Source organism: Pristiophorus japonicus, chromosome 4 (genome assembly GCF_044704955.1).
Source record: "Pristiophorus japonicus isolate sPriJap1 chromosome 4, sPriJap1.hap1, whole genome shotgun sequence".
Taxonomy (NCBI): Eukaryota; Metazoa; Chordata; class Chondrichthyes; family Pristiophoridae; genus Pristiophorus; species Pristiophorus japonicus.
The window spans coordinates 50,152,524-50,174,566 of NC_091980.1; the positions used below are offsets into that span (position 1 = coordinate 50,152,524).

The following is a 22,043-nucleotide window of genomic DNA, read 5'->3' on the forward strand; positions in this document are numbered from 1 at the left end:
TGGGTTGCTTATTTACCTATTTTAATGAGGCTGCGTGCCTCAGATTTTATCTCTTTCATGTTTAATCCTGGTTGGCTGGGTTTCCCTCACGCCAACACTAACGACTGGGCAGAGTGGCCACTCCATGGACTTTGTGCCCATTTCGACACCAACTAAAATCTCCCCCAATGTTACATGACAGGACTACCTAATACAGAAAATAAAACTCACCTGTGGAACCGCACACAAAAAAAAGTTATTTTTAAAAATGAGCAAATTTGAAAAGTCCTAAAGATGAATAAATTGGAAAAAATATAGCAATTAATTCTTCGACTGAGCAGGAACCTTGGCTAGCCATGGACAAGGGTGACATAATAGAAAATGGTGCCGTACACTCGCATGCAAAGAGGAAAAAATGGAGCTCAACAAATGAGAAAAACCTCTAGAAAATTATGTAAATACAACTCAAAAGCAGTAAAAACCAGTTACCCCACAAAGACTAACTTCTTATAATCGGAATGACAGCCCAAGACTGTGTAGTCAATAGATGAAAGAAATGACCATATTTGAAACTAAAAGTTAATTGCTTGGGAGAAAGGCAGACACAGACCCAAGTGGAAACCAGCCAATCCCCAACCCCATCCCTTGGAGGAGTCAGAAATAGGTTGTAGACACCTCCATACCATCCACAGAGGCAGAAATTGGCTGCCAACATTGCCGCCTTGAGGCAGAAAATGGACTCTGTTTTTCCCTCCTTCCACCACTGAGGCAAAAATCCAATGTTTTTCATTGCTCCCCCCATCATCAAGGCAAAATTCATAAACCAGCTCCTACATTGTTGAGGCAAAAAATAAAACCCTGGCAACCCACCCCCCACCCCCCCTTCCCTGCTCCCTTCACCTTCCTCCCCCTTCCTGCTTCTTTCTATTCCATCTCCTCCCCGCTCTTCTTCCCTATTTTCACCCTGCCTCAATCTGTCTTCTTTCCCCTTCTGTCTTTTCCGCTCATCTTCTCTCCTCTCACTTCACTTTATCACACCCTCTCCACATCATCAGTTCCCCTCCCTTCCTCTTGCCCTCTCCGCCTGCCCCCCTCATTCCTTGCCTCTCCCCTTTACCTTGTCCCCCTCTTCACCTTATCAACTCTTTTCTCTCCTCCCTTCCCATTTTATCTTCCCTTCTCATTAAACTCCCCTGCCTTCCCCCACATTTGATGACACCTGGCTGTCACTTTTTTAACAGGAATTTTCCATTAATTTGATCGCTCGTGACTCAACAATTCTTCACACTGAATACTGGGTTTCTTGCGTGAAAATTTGGAAACTGCATAAACAATAATGTTTTGTATTTTATGAGCTAACTTTTGTTTGTGTATGGAAATTTCTTTTTATCAAATATTCTGTAAGTTAGCAAAATCACTAATAGCTCACTCCTGGTACACTTTGGGAGTGTATATCAGAAAACTGCATATGTCCAGCCCATGATTTTCTGTCCATTTATTTTTAAGATGCAGAAAATTTACTTTTAGATGTTTGAAAGCAAGAACATAAAGACAGGAACTGGGAGACGATGAGGAGATTGGTGCTGGAGGTATCTGTCACGATCAAACAGATGGTGGCAGGGGTCTGATAGTTGAAAAGGGGTCAACTGCTGTTGGATTCCCATTCTCCTGGCCCTGCTCTCCCACAAGAATGTTGGCCCCTTCATCCGTCAATACTGCCAGCATCCAACAAACCCCAATATTCCAAATGCTCTCCTGTCTTAGTGCAATTTAGGGTCTGTCTCCTCAGATACCTTCCTCAGAACCCCACCCACCCCCCACCCCCTTGGCTTCTGTGAACCCCTCCCTCAGTACAGACAAACCCCGTACCACATTCTCATTGCATTCTAATCCTATAGCTACCTCAATGCCCTCTCTGTTACAAATAATTAATTTTGCACTATATGGTACAATACTTTTGGCCTTATAAAACAATGTAGCAATTGATTTACTGTGAACAAAGTCACAGGGTGATCCACTAGGAATATATTGAAAACTCAAGTCAGCATGAGCCTCTGTCACACTCCAGTTGTCACATTTTGTTCCAAACACAAGACAATTTTAAAATGATTGGTGTTTCTGAGCCACAATCTTGAACTGACAAGTGCCTTCCAAACTGCAAAGGTGCCTGACAAAACAGCAATTAAACTCTGAGTGACCTCAGGCTACGTTCACTGACAACAATTAGATTTTCTAGCCTTAAACAGAAAATCCATCTTGAAGTCAGCTACACCGCAGCAAAATAATACATTGTACATTACATGATGTAGCACTCCTATGCTCATTGTTCAATTTACCATAAGCAATGTCATTGCAAAACTGCTGACATTTAGTAAAGATTCTGGGGGCCCAGAAGAGCTGAGGGCCCAGGGGCAGCACGGGCTAGTCCACACTGTGATATGTGTGTGCACGAGATCCGTGCAGCAGAGCAGGTCTCCAGTCGTCCTGATTAACCCCTGCCACTGGATAAAGGCCAAGCTCTGTCAAGCCCACGTGGTGGCTGAAGTGCAATGGTCACCACACGTTAAAAAAAATCCACGCACAGGCATCTTCTACCCCTCGAGTTTAAGACTGGAATATCGGGTCTTTTTGGTATGGAAGCAAGTCATCCTCGTTCGAGGGACCGCCTATGATGATGATCATGATTCTTGGTGGTGGAGGGAGGAATATAATCAAGTACTGGTAATTAACTGGTGGCTTAGTATAGGTTCTAGATTATGATAAGCAGCTTATTTGAAGAACTCATCCTGCAGTCTGATGCTATAGTCATCCTGTCTGTCCTGAATTACCATCGACACTTTCATCATCCATTACTATTTAAGTGCTCTATCCCAGAATCACTGGCCCTGAATTTGCGGTCAGCGGCATAATGGAGTGTGCCACTGACATCCAAACGAAATCCACTTAGTTCGTGCGAAGCCACCCCCCCCAAACAAAATCTTGCCTTCAAATGTTTGCGGATGGGAACCTGGGACCTCGTGGGGTGGTGCTCCTTTCACTTCCTCACCCTTAGCCAATCAAGAAACATAGAAATCTCCGATGGGACAGCATTAAGTTTTGCAGAAAGTCCGTCTAAGCAGCTGACCTTGTTTTATTTTTAGTATTCTCACGGCACTTTCCAGAAGATTGCTTAAGCATTTTTCTTCCATTCGCATTTGTTTTGATCTATTAAATGATTTGATGTCAGGCTTCGGCTTTTAACTTGGTGACTCTTTTTTTAAAAAGTCATTTAAAATAATTTATTGGCTATATCTAATGCTATTTTATTAATAAATTATGAACATCAATAGTATTTAATATACAGACTAAGATTTCAATAGAAATCGATCAAACACTGACTTTTTACTGAAGGTATCATTAAAACCACAAAACTCGATTCGGATGCCTTTTATAGGCTGTAGCATAAACGTGGCTCAAAATTAATACCATTTTCTCATCCCCCTCCCCCTTACATTGAGCACTTACGATCTATTAGTTCTTGGATCTCCTGATCGTTTTCATCAAACCAATCCTGGTGTTTTCTGGTTGAGTAACCAAATGTCTTTTCACAGGCACTGGTTATGGAGGCCTGGAGGGCAGACCAAGCGCTGTGGGCACTGAGCATCTCGGGGTCATCAAGGCACGCCAGATTGGCTGAGAGGTGCTGGCTGTATAGGGCTCTCTTAGCTGGTCTTTAAGTGCCCAAGAACTAATAGATCGTAAGTGCAGAGCATTTTTGAGCCTCAAGCAACAACCAAACTCAGGAGCTACAAAGCAACATTACAGACAGCTCAAGGCTGAGGTCCAACAAAAAACCCGGGACCTAAAGAACAGATAGTAGATGGAGAAAGCGCAGGTTATACAACAACTAGCCGACAGCCATGACATACGAGGATTCTTCACTGCAGTCAAGGCCACCTAGGTCCAAATTCTCAAGGCCCCACTCCACTCCTGGCAAAGACCGGGGAAACACTCATCAAGGACACCGAGGCACTTTGAAGTTCTCCTCAATCGAGACTCTGCCTTTGACTCGAGTGTTCTCAACTCCATCCCGCAGCATGCAACCCGCCACCACCTCAGTGAAACTCCAACGCTGCACGAGGTAGGCAAAGCCATAAAACAGCTCAAGAACAAGTCTACGGGTGCGGATGGAATTCCTGTTGAGGCGCTAAAATATGGCGAAAGGCGCTGTTGGTGTGGATACATGACCTCATCTCTCATCTGGAGGGGGGAGAGCATGCCGGCTGATCTCCGAGATGCAGTGATCGTGTCCTTTTTTAAAAAGAGGAACAAATCCAACTGCGGCAACTACAGGGGAATCTCCCTGCTATCAACCACTGGGAAGGTTGTCGCTAGAGTCCTCCTCAACCATCTTCTTCCTGTGGCCGAGGAGCTCCTCCCGGAGTCACAGTGCAGACTTTGTCCCCTACGGGGAACAACAGACATGATTTTTGCAGCACGACAACTGAAGGATAAATGCAGGGAGCAGCGCCAGCTCTTATACAAGGCCTTTTTTGATCTTACAAAGACCTTTGACACTGTCGACCTGAGGGATTATGGAGTGTCCTCCTCCGTTTTGGGTGCCCCCAAAAGTTTGTCAACATCCTTTGCCTGCTCCACGACGACATGCAGGCCGTGATCCTTACCAGCGGATCCGTTACAGACCCATTCCACGTCTGAACTGAGGTGAAACAGGGCTGTGTCATCGCTCCAACCCTCTTCCCAATCTTCCTTGCTGCATTGCTGCATTGCTCCACCTGTCAACAAGTTCCCCGCTGGAGTGGAACTTAACTACAGAACCAGTGGGAAGCTGGTTAACCTACGCTGCCTCCAGACCAGGTCCAAGACCACCCAAACCTCTGTCGTTGAACTGCAGTACACGGACGACGACTGCATCTGCGCACATTCTGAGGCTGAACTCCAGGATATAGTCAATGTATTCACTGAGGCATATGAAAGCATGGGCCTTACGCTTAACATCCGTAAAACAAAGGTCCTCCACCAGCCTGTCCTCGCCACACAGCACTGCCCCCCCAGTCATCAAGATTCACAGCGTGGCCCTCGATAACGTGGACCACTTCCCATACCTCGGGAGCCTCTTGTCAACAAAGACAGATATTGATGCGGAGATTCAACATCGCCTCCACTGCACCAGTGCAGCCTTCAGCCGCCTGAGGAAAAGTGTGTTCGAAAACCCGGCCCTCAAACCTACCACCAAGCTCATGGTCTACAGGGCTGTAGTAATACCCACCCTCCTGTATGGATCAGAGGCATGGACAATGTACAGAAGACACATCAAGTTGCTGGAGATATATCACCAATGATGTCTCCGCAAGATCCTGCAAATCCCCTGGGAGGACAGACGTACCAACATCAGTGTCCTCGCCCGGCTAACATCCCCAACATTGAAGCACTAACCACACTCTATCAGCTTCAGCTTAGTTGGCATACCAGACACGAGACTCGCTAAGCAACTGCTCTATGCGGAGCTCCTTCATGGCAAACGAGCCAAAGGTGGGCAGCGGAAACATTACAAGGACACCCTCAAAGCCTCCCTGGTGAAATGGGACATCACCACTATCGCCTGGGAGACCCTGGCCAAAGACCGCCCTAGGTGGAGAAAGTACATCCGGGAGGGCGTTGAGCTCTTCGAATCTCAACGCTGCGAGCATGAAGAGGTCAGGCGCAGGCAGCGGAAGGAGCGTGTGGTAAATCAGTGCCACCCCCCCACTCCGCTTCCCCCGACGAGTATCTGTCCCACATGTAACAGGGTCTGTGGCTCTCGTGTTGGACTGTTCAGCCACCAAAGAACTCACTTTAGGAGTGGAAGCAAGTCTTCCTCGATTCCGAGGGACTGGCTATGATAATGACATTGTGCAACAGGCTCCTGCGCCTGTTTGCACTAGCCATAAAAATTTTCAGACAAATTAATGCGCAGTAGGTGGGCAATTAGCCTCACTTTTTCACCAGCACATTGATTTCAATGGGTAGGTGAAATGTACAGTGAAGCCAATACAGAGTCAGAACAGAGCACATGGAAATCCCGAACTTATGGTCAATTTCAAAGGCGTTATAATGGCGTACTCAGAGTACTCCATCACACTGACCACGAATTCAGGGCCACTATTTTTTAATGATGGCATATTGTGATGGTATTCACTAATGGAATATATGTGACAAAATCTCCGAACAGTGTGATAACATTAAGAATCTTTCACCAGTTTTTGCTAACCAAATCATAAATACAAACTGGCACTTATCTCATGACCAACAGGCAGTTGAGTGAGGTTGTGTTGATCTCTGCTTCCATTGCCAGCAGCTAGAGGTGTTTGAAGTTGGTAGTTAAGAACATAAGAAATAGGAACAGGAGGAGGCCATCTGGTCCCTCGAGCCTGCTCCGCCCTTCAATAAGATCATAGCTGATCCGATCTTGGCCTCGACTCCACTTCCATGCCCACTCCCAATATCGTTCAAAAATCTGTCAATCTCCACCTTAAATACATTCAATGACCCAGCCTCCACAGCTTTCTGGGGTAGAGAATTCCAAAGATTCACGACCCTCTGTGAAGAAATTCATGAGTGTAGGCTCAACCTTTCTTCATTTGACAACCCCTTCATCTCAGGAATCAACCTTGTGAGCCTTCTCTGAACTGCCTCCATTGCAAGTATATCCCTCCTTAAATAAGGAGACCAAACTGTATGCAGTATTCCAGGTGTGGTCTCACCAATACCCTGTACAGTTGTAGCAGGACTTCCCTACTTTTATACTCCATCCCCCTTGCAATAAAGGCCAACATTCCATTAGCCGCCTTAATTACTTGCCGTAGCTGCACGCTAATTTTTTGTGTTTCATGCACAAGGACCCCCAGATCCCTCTGTACCGCAGCATTTTGTAATCTCTCCCCATTTAAAAAATAATTTTTAAAAACATTTTTCCTATCAAAATTAACCTCACATTTTTCCACATTATACTCCATCTGCCAAATTTTTGCCCACTCATTTAACCTATCTATATCCCTTTGCAGATTCTTTGCGCCCTCCTCACGACTTGCTTTCCCACCTATCTTTGTATCATCAGCAAATTTGGGTGCATTACACTCAGTCCCTTCATCCAAGTCATTAAAAACATAGAAATAGAAAATAGGTGCAGGAGTAGGCCATTCGGCCCTTCGAGCCTGCACCACCATTCAATATGATCATGCAACTTTAGTATGCCATTCCTGCTTTCTCTCCATACTCCTTGATCCCTTTAGCCGTAAGGGCCACATCTAACTCCCTTTTGAATATATCTAACGAACTGGCCTCGAGAACTTTCTGTGGTAGAAAATCCACATGCTCACAACTCTGAGTGAAGAAGTTTTTCCTCATCTCGGTCCTAAATGGCTTACCCCTTATCCTTAAATTGTGACCCCTGGTTCTGGACTTCAGTCAATATAAGCCTAGTTGATCCAGTCTTTCTTCATATGTCAGTCCTGTCATCCCAGGAATCAGTCTGGTGGAACCTTTGCTGCACTCCCTCAGTAGCAAGAAAGTCCTTCCTCAGATTAGGAGACCAAAACTGTACACAATATTCAAGGTGTGGCCTCACCAAGGCCCTCTACAACTGTAGTAAGACCTCCCTGCTCCTATACACAAATCCTCTCGCTATGAAGACCAACATGCCATTTGCCGCCTTCACCGTCTGTTGTACCTGCATGCCAACTTTCAATGACTGATGTACCATGACACCCAGGTCTCATTGAACCTCCTCTTTTACTAATCTGTCACCATTCAGATAATCTGCCTTCCTGTTTTTTCCACCAAAGTCGATAACCTCACATTTATCTACATTATACCACATCTGTCATGTATTTGCCCACTCACCTAACCTGTCCAAGTCACCCTGCAGCCTCTTGGCCCCTCCTCACAGTTCACACTGCCACCCAGCTTAGTATCATCTGCAAACTTGGAGAGATTACATTCAATTCCTTCGATTAAATCATTAATGTATATTGTAAATAACTGGGGTCCCAGCACTGAACCTTGCGGTACCCCACTAGTCACTGCCTGCCATTCTGAAAAGGACCTGTTTATTCCTACTCTTTGCTTCCTGTCTGCCAACCAGTTCTCTATCCATGTCAGTACATTACCCCCAATACCATGTGCTTTAATTTTGCACACCAATCTCTTGTGTGGGACCTTGTCAAAAGCCTTTTGAAAGTCTAAATACACCACATCTACCGGCTCCCCCTTGTCCACTCTACTAGTTACATCCTCAAAAAATTCTAGAAGATTTGTCAAGCATGATTTCCCTTTCATAAATCCATGCTGACTTGGACCGATACTGTCACTGCTTTCCAAATGCTTTCCAAATTGATTCCAACATTTTCCCCACCACAGATGTCAGGCTGACTGGTCTATAATTCACTGTTTTCTCTCTCCCTCCTTTTCTGAAAAGTGGGGTTACATTAGCTACCCTCCAGTCCATAGCAGCTGATCCAGATTCTATAGAATGTTGGAAAATGACCACCAATGCATCCACTATTTCTAGGGCCACTTCCTTAAGTACTCTGGGATGCAGACTATCAGGCCCTGGGAATTTATCGGTCTTCAATCCCATCAATTTTCATAACACAATTTGCTGACTAATAAGGATTTCCCTTAGTTCCTCCTTCTCACTAGATCCTTGGACCCCTAGTATTTCCGGAACGTTATTTGTGTCTTCCTTAATGATGACAGAACCAAAGTATTTGTTCAATTGGTCTGCCATTTCTTTGTTCCCCATTATAAATTCATCTGATTCTGACTGCAAGGGACCTACATTTGTCTTCACTAATCTTTTTCTCTTCACATATCTATAGAAGCTTTTGCAGTCAGTTTTTATGTTCCCAGCAAGCTTACTCTCATACTTTATTTTCCCCCTCCTAATTAAACCCTTAATCCTCCTCTGCTGAATTCTAAATTTCTCCCAGTCCTCAGATTTACTGCTTTTTCTGGCCAATTTATAAGCCTCTTCTTTGGATTTAACACTATCCCTAATTTCCCTTGTTAGCCACGGTTGAGCCACCTTCCCCGTTTTATTTTTACTCCAGACAGGGATGTACAATTGTTGAAGTTCATCCATGTAATCTTTAAATGTTTGCCATTGCCTATCCAACGTCCACCCTTTAAGTATCATTCGCCAGTCTATTCTGCCAATTCACATCTCATACCATCGAAGTGACTTTTCCTTAAGTTCAGGACCCTAGTCTCTGAATTAACTGTGTCACTCTCCATCTTAATAAAGAATTCTACCATATTATGGTCACTCTTCCCCAAGGGGCCTCGCATAACAAGATTGCTAATTAATCCTCTCTCATTACACAACACACAGTCTAGGATGGCCAGCTCTCTAGTTGGTTCCTCAACATACTGCTCTAGAAAACCATTCCTTACACACTCCAGTAAATTCTCCTCCACCGTATTGCTGCCAGTTTGTTTAGCCCAATCTAGATGTAGACTAAAGTCACCCATGATAACTGCTGTACCTTTATTGCATGTATCCCTAATTTCCTGTTTGATGCCATTCCTAACCTCAGTATGACTGGTGGTCTGTACACAACTCCCACTAGCGTTTTCTGCCCTTTGGTGTTCCGCAGCTCTACCCACTCAGATTCCACCTCATCCACACTTATGTTCTTCCTTACTATTGTGTTAAACTCCTCTTTAACCAGCAACGCTACCCCACCTCCTTTTCCTTTCTGTCTATCCTTCCTGAATGTTGAATACCCTTGAATGTTGAGTTACCAGCCTTGGTCACCCTGGAGCCATGGCTCCGTAATCCCAATTACATCATATCCGTTAACAGCTATCTGCACAGTTAATTCATCCACCTTATTACGAATGCTCTTCGCATTGAGACACAGAGCCTTCAGTCTTGTTTTTTTAAACACTCTTTGTCCTTTTAGAATTATGTTGTAATGTGACCCTTTTGATTTTTGCCTTTGATTTTTCTGTCCTCCACTTCTACCTTTCTCCTTTTGCTTCTGACCTCATTTTACTTCCCTCTGTCTCCCTGCATAGGTTCCCATCCCCCTGCCCTATTAGTTTAAATCCTCCCCAACAGCACTAGAAAACACTCCCCCTAGGACATCGGTTCCAGTCCTGCCCAGGTGCAGACCATCCGGTTTGTACTGGTCCCACCTCCCCAGTTCCAATATCCCAGGAATTTGAATCCCTCCCTCTTGCACCATTCCTCAAGCCACGTATTCATCCGAACTATCCTGCTATTTCTACTCTGACTAGCACGTGGCACTGGTAGCAATCCTGAGATGACTACCTTTGAGGTCCTACTTTTTAATTTAACTCCTAGCTCCCTAAATTCAGCTTGTCGGACCTCTTCCCGCTTTTTACCTATATCGTTGGTACCTATATGCACCACGACAACTAGCTGTTCACCCTTCCCCTCCAGAATGCCCTGCAGCCACTCCGAGACATCCTTGACCCTTGCACCAGGGAGGCAACATACCATCCTGGAGTCTCGTTTGCAGCCGCAGAAACACCTACCTATTCCCCTTACAATAGAATCCTCTACCACTATAGCTCTCTCGCTCTTTTTCCTCCCCTCCTGCACAGCAGAGCCACCCTTGGTGCCAATAACTTGGCTACTGCTGCTAATATAGATTGTAAATAGTTGAGGCCCCAGCACTGATCCATGTGGCACCCCACTAGTTACAGTTTGCCAACCTGAAAATGACCCATTTATCCCAACTCTGTTTTCTGTTAGTTAGCCAATCCTCTATCCATGAGCTCTTATCTTGTGCAGTAACCTTTTATGTGGCACCTTATCGAATGCCTTCTGGAAATCCCAATACTCGACATCTACTGGTTCCCCTTTATCCACCCTGCTCATTACATCCTCAAAAAACTCCAACAAATTTGTCAAACATGATTTCCCTTTCCTAAAACCATGCTGACTCTGCTTGACTCCATTATGATTTTCTAAATGTCCTGCTACTACTTACTTAATAATGGACTCCAGCATTTTCCCGATGACAGATGTTAGGCTAACTGGTCTATAGTTTCTTCCCCAACTCTCTGACATTTTAAGGTACGAGTGCTTGCTTTATCCACCTTAGAAGAATAAGACTGAACTCATCCACCAGGATTCAAATCAAGACTCTTTAGTCTATAGTCCAGCAATAAACATATACTCCTGGGAACAGTGGCAAAGTGGTTATATTACTGGACTAGTAACCCAGAGGCCTGGACTACTAATCCAGAGATCTGAGCTCAAATCCCACCACAGCAGCTGTGTAATGTAAATTCAGTTAATCAAATAAATCTGGAATAAATGGTCATAAAAACACATCTGGTTCACTAATGTCCTTTAGGGAAGGAAATCTGTCATCCTTACCTGGTCTGGCCTACATGTGACTCCAGGCCCACAGCAATGTGGTTCACTGTTAACTGCCCTCTGAGATGGTCTAAATAGCCACTCAGTTGTAACAAACCACTACAAGAAACGATAAGAACAATAAAGCCGGATGGACCACCCGGCATCGACCTCAGCACCGGCTTTGGACATGACAAAGGCACCCCCAGCCCAGTTGACCCTGTAAAGTCCTCCTCACTAACATCTGGAGAATTGTGCCAAAATTGGGAGAGCTGTCCCACAGACTAGCCAGAAACAGCCTGACAAAGTCATGCTCACAGAATCATACCTTTCAGCCAATGTCCCAGACTCCTCCATTACCATCCCTAGGTATGTCCTGTTCCACTGGCAGGACAGACCCACCAGAGGTGGCAGCACAGTGATATACAGTCAGGAGGGAGTGACCCTGGGAGTCTTCAACATTGACTCCGGACCCCATGAAGTCTCATGGCTTCAGGTGAAGGATGGGCAAGGAAATGTCCTGCTGATTACCATCTACCACCCTCCCTTAGCTGATGAATCATTACTCCTCCATGTTGAACAACACTTGGAAGAAGCACTGAGGGTAGCAAGGGCACAGAATGTACTCTGGGTGGGGACTTCAAATGTCCATCACCAACAGTGGCTCGGTAGCACCACTACTGACTGAGCTGGCCAAGTCCTGAAAGACATAGTTGCCAGACTGGGCCTGCTGCAGGTGGTGAGAAAACCAACACGAGGGGAAAAACTTACCTGACCTCTTCCTCACAAATCGACCTGTTGCAGATGCATCTATCCATGCCAGCATTGGTAGTAGCAACCACCGCACAGTCACTGTGGAGAAAAAGTCCTGTCTTCACACAAAGGACACCCTCCACTGTACTAAATGGGATAGATTCAGAATAGATCTAGCAGCTCAAAACTGGGCATCCAGGGGGCGCTGTGGGCCATCAGCCACAGCAGAATTGTATTCCACCACAATCTGTAACCTCATGGCAAGTCTATCCCTTATCCCTCAGTCTATCATTACCATCAACTCTGGTTCCATGAGGATTGTAGAAGACCACGTCAGGAGCAGCACCAGGCATAACTAAAAATGAGGTGCCAACCTGGGGAAGCTGCAACACAGGACTACATGTATGCTAAACAGCCAAAACAGCATGCTATAGACCGACCTAAGCGATCCCACAACCCATGGATCAGATCAATGCTCTGCAGTCCTGCCATATCCAGTCGTGAATGATGGTGGAATATTAAACAACTGACAGGAGGAGGAGGCTCCATGAACATTCCCGTCATCAGTGATGGTGGGGCCCAGCATGTGAGTGCAAAAGACAAGGCTGAAGTGTTCGCAACCATCTTCAGCCAGAAGTGCCAAGTGGATGATCAATCGTGACCTCCTCCTGAGGTCCCCATCATCACAGAAGTCAATCTTCAACCAATTCGATTCACTCCACATGATATCAAGAAACTGCTGAGCATACTGGATACAGCAAAGACTATGGGCCAGATAACATCCCGGCTGTCATGCTGAAGACTTGTGCTCCAGAACTAGCCGCGCCTCTAGCTAAGCTGTTTCATTTTAGCTACAACACTGGCATCTACCCGACAATGTGGAAAACTGCCCAGGTATATCCTATCCACAGAAAACAGGCCAATGACTTCCCCAGCAGTCTACTCTCAATCATCAGCAAAGTGACGGTAGGTGTTGCCAACATTGCTATCAAGTAGCACTTGCTCACCAATAACCTGCTCACCAATGCTCAGTTTGGGTTCCACCAGGACCACTCTGCTCCAGACCTCATTACAGCCTTGGTCCAAACATGGACATGAGCTGAATTTCAGAGGTCAGGTGAGAGTGACATCCCTTGACTTCAAGGCAGCATTTGACCGAGCGTGGCATTAAGGAGTCATAGTAAAATTGAAGTCAGTGGGAATCAAGGGAAAAACTCTCCACTGGTGAAGATGGTTGCGGTTGTTGGAGGCCAATCATCTCGGCCACAGGACATCGCTGCGGGAGTTCCTCTGGGCAGTGTCCTAGGCCCAACCATCTTCATCAATGACCTCCCCTCCATCATAATGTCAGGAGTGGAGATGTTTGCTGATGACTGCACAGTGTTCAGTGCCATTTGTAACCCCTCAGATAATGAAGTCCATGCTCGCATGCAGCAAGACATTCAGGCTTGGGCTGATAAGTGACGAGTAACATTCACGCCACACAAGTGCCAGAAAATGACCATCTCCAACAAGTGAAAGATTAACCACCGCCCCTTGACATTCAACAACATTACCATTGCCAAATCTCCCAACATCAACATCCTGAAGGGTCACCATTAACCAGAAACTTAACTGGACCAGCCACACAAATACTGTGGCTACAAGAGCAAGTCAGAGGTTGAGTATTCTGCAGCATGAGACTCACCTCCTGACTCCCCAAAGCCTTGCCACCATCTGCAAGGCACAAATCAGGAGTGTGATGGAATACTCTTCTTCCCTGGATGATTGCAGCTCCAACAACACTCAAGAAGCTCGACACCATCCAGGACACAGCAGCCTGCTTGATTGGCAGATCCATCACATTAAACATTCACTCACTCCACCACGGGCGCAATGTGGCTCCAGTATGTACCATCTACAACTCGCCAAGGCTTCTTCGACAGCACCTCCCAAACTCACCTCTACCTCCGAGAAGGTCAGCAGGCGCATGGGTACACCACCACCTCCAAGTTACACACCATCCTGACTTGGAAATATATTGCCATTCCTTCATAGTCACTGGGTCAAAATCCTGGAACTCCCTCCCTAACAGCACTATGGAAGTACCTTCACCACGCAGACTGCAACGGTTCAAGAAGGCGGTTCACCATCACCACCTCAAGGGCAATTGGGGATGGGCAATAAATGCTGACCTTGCCAGCGATGCCCACATCCTAGGAACAAATAAAAAAACAATTGAGGTGGCTAGCATTCCAAGTCATGAATCTCAGATCTAAAACCTAAACACAATTTTGTCTGTTATAGTGGGGTCTGTATCATAAAGGTTATTCTGTCCATCACAGTGATGTCTATTCCTGTGTCAGTCACTATTATGTTTACCCATTTTCTGTTTAACAAGCCATGAAATATTATAGATATGTCGACCCCATAGCTGCTTTTAACCAATAAAAGTCAAAATAATAACAAGTGGGTTTGAGAGTTACTTGTAACTGTACAGACATCTCCCTTTGTGTTTAGGTTTATATATGGAAACAACGCAGAAGCACTTTTAAAAAAATTATGTGAATGAGAATGTTATTCTTGTGATATGTTTCACTTTCCACATCTATAACCAGTGTTGCGATGTTTAGGTCTATGAAGGGTATGGACAGACTGAGTGCACAGCTGGATGTACCTTTACCACACCTGGAGACTGGACATCAGGTGCTAACTGATACCTCTACTTTTACTGTATATCAAAGCGGCTTACATAAATTTCTTAACATATTATCCAGTTTCTGGTGCAGTATAGAGTATGAATATGCTGTGCTCGAAAGCAATACCAAAATGCCCTAACTCTCGAGTTCTGAATGTTAGCTGCAGTCCTCTGGGAAGGTTCAACCAGATAATATTTAGGGAAGGGCTGGAGACTGGCTCTTCCTTTTTTACCCTTCCCACATTTTCTCGTAGTTGGCATCAGAGCAGAATTAGCAGAGACCTTAGAACTGCTTGCACACCTGTCCTCTATCTCAGTCAGAGATGTTTAATGACATGGAGATACCAAAGAAAAGTAAAATTATGAAAATTACATAGAGATTTGGATTTTCTATATATTATACAAAAATATTAGTTAATCTCCCATGGTGCTACACATAGGAGAAGGTAATTTTGACATTGGGCAACAGTGTAAAACACGCAACAGTGGAGCGGCCACCAAAGGGAAACGAAAATCGGGAGAGTTTAACAGCTGGCCAAGCTGATATTGCACATTTTACATTATCGCCCAATGTCAAAATTACCCCCAGGGAGTCGAGGGCATATTTCAGATCAAGCAGGAACAGAAGATAAAGGAGGGGAGGAGGTAGATGGGAGGGGAAAGCAGGAGAAGGGGAGGATGGAGAGGGATGAGGTTGAGGAAGAGGGACTGGGGAAGGGGTGAGAGAAGAGTAGGGGAGGAGAGAGCAGGGAGAAGGCAGAGGAGCGAGGGTGAGGATAGTGGAAGCGACTGAGAACATGGTGGGTGAAGGGGAGGGAAAAGAGAGGGGAGAAAATGGGAGAGGAGAGGGGACAGGAAATATGGTACAGGAGGAGAGAGCAGGGGAGGAGAAGGAAGAGTTGAGATGGGGAGGAGAGATTAGAAGCAGGGAATAATGAGAGGTGTAAGGATAGAGAGATGGGAGTGGATAATGGTTATGTAGAGAGAAGGGTAGAGGCAGGGATAAATGGGAGAAAGGAGGGATACGAGAAGGAGGGATGAGAAAATAGAATATAAAAGGGTTGGAGGGGAAGTAGTGAAGGGCATAGGAGGGGATGAGAGGCGGAGAGAGGGAAAGCATTTTGAAGATGGGAAGGGGACATATGGAAAAGGGGAAAGGAGGGAGACTGAAGGAGGAGGAGGAATGGGGAGAGCGGAAGGGGAAGTGAGGAAGAAGGGAATAGGGTTACAAGGAAGAAGGGGAGGGGGAGAAGATGGTAAGGATGGGGATGGGAGGGGAAGACTGGAGAGAAAGGGAAGAAAAGTGGCAGAGGAGGGAAGGACGGGGTGGATGGAAAAAGGAGGATTGAGAGAGGAGAAAGGGGTTAGGGGTAGACTAGAGAAGGGAGGTGGGGTGGGGAGGGAAAGGAGAAGAGGAGGTGGAAGAGAGGAGGGATGTGGGCGGGAAGGGGAGCAAGGTAAAGAGAGTAGGAGTGAAATAGGAACAGGAAGGTGTGAAAGAGAGATGGGGAGCTTTTGTATTCAATGACCATAGATAGAAAACCAAGAAACCGGGAGGTCCTTTTTATGGTGTTGCCACCTTTAATGACCTGTGTATCTGAACACCAAGATCCCTTAGCTTCTTGACTTTATACAAAATTGTATTAATTATGTACTTGTGTCCTTTCGTTCATAGTTCTTGGGCTGGATTTTCGGCTTTTCTGTTTTCGGGGCAATAATGGTGACAGGGCGGGAAAGTTAGCGGCTGGGAATAGTTTGCGCTTTAGTAGTAAAGTTTGGGCATCTGGGCCCTGCATCAGGGGGAGCAGCGCTAAGGGAGGTGTTGTACACCTCTCTTGGTGCAAGGAAGGGAAATTCTCGAGCTAAAGAGCCGGGCCAGTAGCACTCCGAGAAACGCCTGTAGTGGGTTGGGGGGGGTGGGGGGGTAACCTTAAAAAAAAACATTGCTAACACCACCGCAACACAAACTCACACAAAAATTTTAAAGAAAAACCACTTGCACGCACTTTTAATATAGAAACATAAGAAATTTACAGCGCAGAAGGAGGTCATTTCGGCCCATCGTGTCCACCCCCGGCCCTCGGTCAGCAACCCTGAAGATTACGTATAAACATATAAACAATGAAAAATGGCGGAAGGGTAAAGAGCACCCAGCCCAACCAGTACGCCCCATACAACTGCGACACCCCTTACACTAAAACTTTCTACATTCCACCCCAACCGGAGCCATGTGATCTCCTGGGAGAGGCAAAGACCAGTTTAAAAACCCAGGCCAATTGGGAAAAAAACAAATATGAGAAAATTCCTCTCGAACCCATCCAGGCGATCGAAACTAATTCAGGAGATCAGCCTGGCCGTATTCGATTCCCTGCAGTACTTACCATCATATCTGCGCCAGCCAACAAAAGGTTATCCAGTCTAATCCCAATTACCAGCTCTATGTCTGTAACCCTGAAGGTAACGGCACTTTAAATGCCCATCCAAGCACCTTTTAAATGTGGTGAGGGTTTCTGCATCCACCACTCTTCCAGGCAGTGGATTCCAGACCCCCAGGGTATGTACTTTACCACCTTCTCTGCCGCTGGGATCGATGGACCACTCTGATTTCCCAGGCGGTTGTTCCGGGCGGAAAGGTCAGCCAAGACTCAAAACTTGCGCCGGTGTCGCAAAAAGAGGTGTTGCACACCCGTGCAGCTCTTCCTGGTGGTGCTGCTAAGTGCCACTGCAAAACCTGACTGGAAGATTGCAGTGGGGCGTTAGAGACCTCACCCCCGCCTTTCACGTCGCTCCGGAGCAAAACCAGGAGCACAAAGGACGGGAAAATCCAGCCCCAAAAACCTAATAATCATGTAACCATGCATCAAATTGCTTTTTCTACTTCCTCCCAGAGTACAAGATTCAAACATTATTTGATTAATAAATTGCCCCGTTTTCATTCTGCAGGTCATGTTGGGGCTCCTCTACCATGTAATCTTCTCAAACTTATTGATGTAGATGAAATGAAATATTTTTCTGCAAAAGGAGAAGGAGAGGTAGGTAAATAATTATTTTTCACTCCCATTTTTACGTATTCCATCTTCGATACTATTCACTATTTCAATTAAAGGGGCAGGTCACAAGAAGGAAGAATTTTTTTTCAGGACGATGGGAAATAAGCAGGAGAGTGGGACTAATTGGATAGCTTTCAAAAAGCTGGCACAGGCATGATTGGCAAAATGTGCTGTAAGATTCTATGATTCTTTGAGGGGTGGGGAAAGATTTCATCCGTCCCGAAAACGGGTGTGCGGGGGCACAGGGAACGATCCCAGCGTCTCGATGGATAGGCTTGATGCGTATCTTATATTGGCCCACTGGCCTCATTACCGTGCGTATACTCAGGCAGCTCACCAGAGATGAGGCCTCGAAGATTGGGCTGCTGTGTCGTTGGGAGCAGACCTCAGGTAAGTCCTTGAAGGGGACCAGCAGAGGGGATGTAACTGGGAAGAGGGCGAACAGGTGGGAGGGAGCGGGGGCCATGATCAGGCAGGGTAGCGGTGGTAAACGTGTGGAGGAAGGTGGGAGCGTTTGGGAAAAGTGCTGGTGGTGATCGGCGGTTATCGAGGTAGCGATCGGGGGCGAGAGTGGTGGTCTATAGCCCCCTCATTGAATGTAGATTTGGGAAGTGGACTGTTGCTCTTCCCGACTCCACATTATGGTAAGTCTTCAGCGCTGCCTTTAAGGACTGCCTGTTAAGCCGCAAGTGGACCTGGTCTTGGCTAGGTGGCCTACCTTCTTACAATTAAAGCACTGTCCCTTCTGCAGCAGACCCAGATGGGCACCGGACCACAGTGCAATACATAGAAACCTCCCGAGGGACGAATCCAAACCCTCTGGGACGGATCAACGATTGGACCAATTGATAACTCTTATACAAACCCAAATTGCCACAGGGGGGATGCAAAATAATTTACCAGTGCACGCAATCGCCGATGTACACTCATAAGAGAGACCCCTTCACGGATCCACTCTATGACGGGGTTTGACCCCAAAGATTGTTCGGAAGTGGGGTTCCGACGTGATCATAGCGGGAGACCACGATGTCCCGGCGCACCAGTTCCTTTTATAGCCCCGACCTATGGCAATGGTCTCTCGTGGGTTGGGGCTAGGAGGGGGAGCTGGAGCGCCGGGCCCTGGGATATTGTGGGCCACCCCGAACTGTGTGAGAACATCTCCGCATGTTGGGGCTACAAAAAGAGCTGGAGCATGCCACTGCAGCTTCTAGTGCGAGCTGACACATATGTGCAACAGCTTCAAGGTGAGCGACTCGGTGACGTCATCAGGACCCAATCGCCGTTTGGAGCGTGGGCAGGAGCATCGGCGGGGCCCTGGTAAAGCAGAGGAGCGGGAAGGTCGTGGCGGACTTGCGACGAGTGATTGGGGCGGAGGTGTGATGAGGGATTGTGGCTGAGATTTGGTGGGTGATCGTGACAGAGGTTCGGTGAATATTTGGTGCGGAGGGAGATCATGGCGGAGGTGCGGCGAATGAGAGTATGGGGCCCAGAAGAGCCGAGGGCCCAGGGGCAGCATGGGCCAGCCCACACTGCGATATATGTGCGCACTAGGTCCGTGCAGCAGAGCAGGTCTCCAGTCGTCCTGGTTAATTCTTGGATAAAGGCCTAGCTCTGTCAAGCCTGTGTGGTGGCTGATGTGCAACAGTCACCACACGTTTTAAAAAAAAATCCACACAGCCATCTTCCACCACCTCAATTGGAGTTCAGGACTGGAACATCGGGTCCTTCATTGAAAAATCTGTGAACTCGAGGGACCGCCTATGATGATGATGATGGACCTGGTTTACATGAACACAGTCGGCACTGGAAGCATTAGGGTAAGCTAATATTTCAGAGGGGTCCTCAAACAGGTGTTAAGTCCTTTGCATATGCATATAAGGGGCCTAACGCCTTTTTCAGTTGTGGGCTTTGCAAGCCTATTTTTTGTGTATACCAATACAGTGGGCAGCTCACTTCCAGCTCCTATTGAGCATTTGCTTCCTGCCCACCATATTGGAAACTTAGGCGCCTGTTTATCCTCCAAAAAATGGGTGCGGCGCCATTGAATTTCTAGACCCTGGATCCTACAAGACCAGGATCCAATTTTTCCCACCTCCCTGGAATGTAATAGCCAACCTCTTCTTTTCATTTTAGTTTGTCCTCTTGAATCCTCATACAGCAAATTATTTATCTTGCCCATACTGTTGTGACCCTCGCACCCACCACCACCGCCCTCCCAGTGAAGAGGCAGATAGGTCACCATGAGCTGTTCTTGCAGCAATTTCAAAGAAAACAAATCCCAAGGCATGAGGGCCTAACCTTAAAGGAAGTATCTGAATGTGGAAGCGATGTGAAAATATAGTTGAAATAGAGATTCTTTTGACTCATCATCGCAAATGATCATTACATTGTAGATCTGTGTGAAAGGACCAAATGTGTTCAAAGGCTACCTCAAAGATGCAGAGAAAACAGCTGAAGCTCTGGACAAAGACAGGTGGCTGCATACTGGGGACATTGGAAAATGGTTACCTGTAAGCATTTACTGTTTAATTATCATTGAGTAGTATAACTGGTCAATAATGATTTTTTGATATTTTTTTGAAATAAAATATTTGAAAATGTTGCCTTTATAACACACTGGGCAATACTGAACATAATTATTTTTATAAATTCATATCAAAACATATGCGGACATGAGTATGAAATGTATCTGGTTATAGAATTATAGATAGCTAACAGTCAGTTACAAGATTGTTAGGGACATCGGAATTCTATCCAGAGATAATGAAGTGTTTGTTGCACTAGAATTCCATATAGTGGACATGAACGAGAAGGCATTTGATCATCTGAAATTCTATATCCTGTGGGGATTGGTTTGGCTCATTCTGACTTTGTGCAGGAGTAAATGGGAAGTGGTTTGGTCATTGGAATTCTGCAGAATGGGAAGAAAAAACATTGGAATGTGAAACAAAGGGGTTAAGTAGGAAGCAGTGTGGTCTATTGGAATCCTATGCTAGGATTGACTAGTATACTAAATGGATTCTGAGTCATAGTGTTTGTCATCATGATCAACTGCTTTCAACATTAGTTTAAGTGAGGGAATTTATTATTTTTGGAAGTAATCCACTTTTGAGAGCAGCTTGTCTTAACCTGCTCACTTGTTATTTGCTGTGAACTGAGAGTTTCAGGACATCCAGTTTAGGGCACTTAGGGCAAAAAATAGAGTGGCATCAGTGAAATATTGTATGTTAAATTACCAATTCAATATCCAGTTGACTAAATGTGACAAAATCAGAAGCAGTTTCATTCAGTTGATGTATCACAGAGGAACAAGTATGTAAGAGAAAACTCGGCAGTCAAATTACTGATTTTTTTTTAAAGTACCAACTGGCAAGTAGCTGGTAGCAACCAATAAAATATTGATTGCTGTAAAAAAAAGTGTGAAATTAGTTTGGACTGTTGCCTTGGACCTCACAGCTAAGGATTTATTGGTAGCATTTATAAAATAAGAAATCCACAAAATAAAATTCTAGTTTATTAAACCAGCTAATCTGTTTCTTTTTGGTTGTATTGGTTGAGGGAGAAATCTCTTTTAATAGTTCATGGCATCTTTAAATTTACCTGAATCAGTGGAACAGGCAGATATGACATTGGTTTAAAGTCTTCTCCAAAGGGTGGCAACTCCCACAATGGAATAAAAAAGATAGACTTGCATTTATATAGCATCCTCAGCATGACCCAAAGCACTTTACAGCCAAGGAACTATTTTTGAAGTGTAGTCACTGTTGTAATGTAGGAAACTTGGCAGCCAATTTGTGCACAGCAAGGTCCCACAAACAGCAAAGTTATAATGACCAGAAAATCTGTTTGTGATGTTGGTTGAGGGAGAACTATTGGCCAGGACACCGGAGAGAACTCTCCTGCTTTTCTTTGAAACAGTGCCATGGGATCTTTTATGCCTACCTGAGAGGGCAGACGGGGCCTTGGTTTAACGTCTCATCCAAAAGGGAGCACCTCTGACAGTGCAGCACTCCCTCAGTACTGCGCTGGAATGTCAGGCCAGATTTGGTGCTTAAATCTCTGGAGTGGGATTTGAGCTCACAACCTTCTGATTCGGAGGCGAGAGTGCTAGCCACTGAACCATGGCAGTACTCACTCAGTACTGCATAGAAGGTCAGCACTAAAGGAAAAGAGATATATCATGACTGATAATGCAGTTAATGACAGAAGTGTT

At 45.7% G+C, this 22,043-nt stretch overlaps 1 protein-coding gene across 9 annotated transcripts in view; it reads left to right on the forward strand.

Annotated features, from left to right (window-relative positions):
- Positions 1-22,043, forward strand: part of LOC139262898 (long-chain-fatty-acid--CoA ligase 6-like) — a 161,629-nt gene that overhangs the window by 131,278 nt on the left and 8,308 nt on the right. For all 9 annotated transcript variants that reach the window (XM_070878157.1, XM_070878158.1, XM_070878155.1 and 6 more), the window contains 3 exons: positions 14,716-14,788; positions 17,724-17,812; positions 20,224-20,340. In XM_070878157.1, coding sequence (XP_070734258.1) covers positions 14,716-14,788; positions 17,724-17,812; positions 20,224-20,340 — 279 coding nt within the window. The remainder of the gene's footprint in view (positions 1-14,715; positions 14,789-17,723; positions 17,813-20,223; positions 20,341-22,043) is intronic.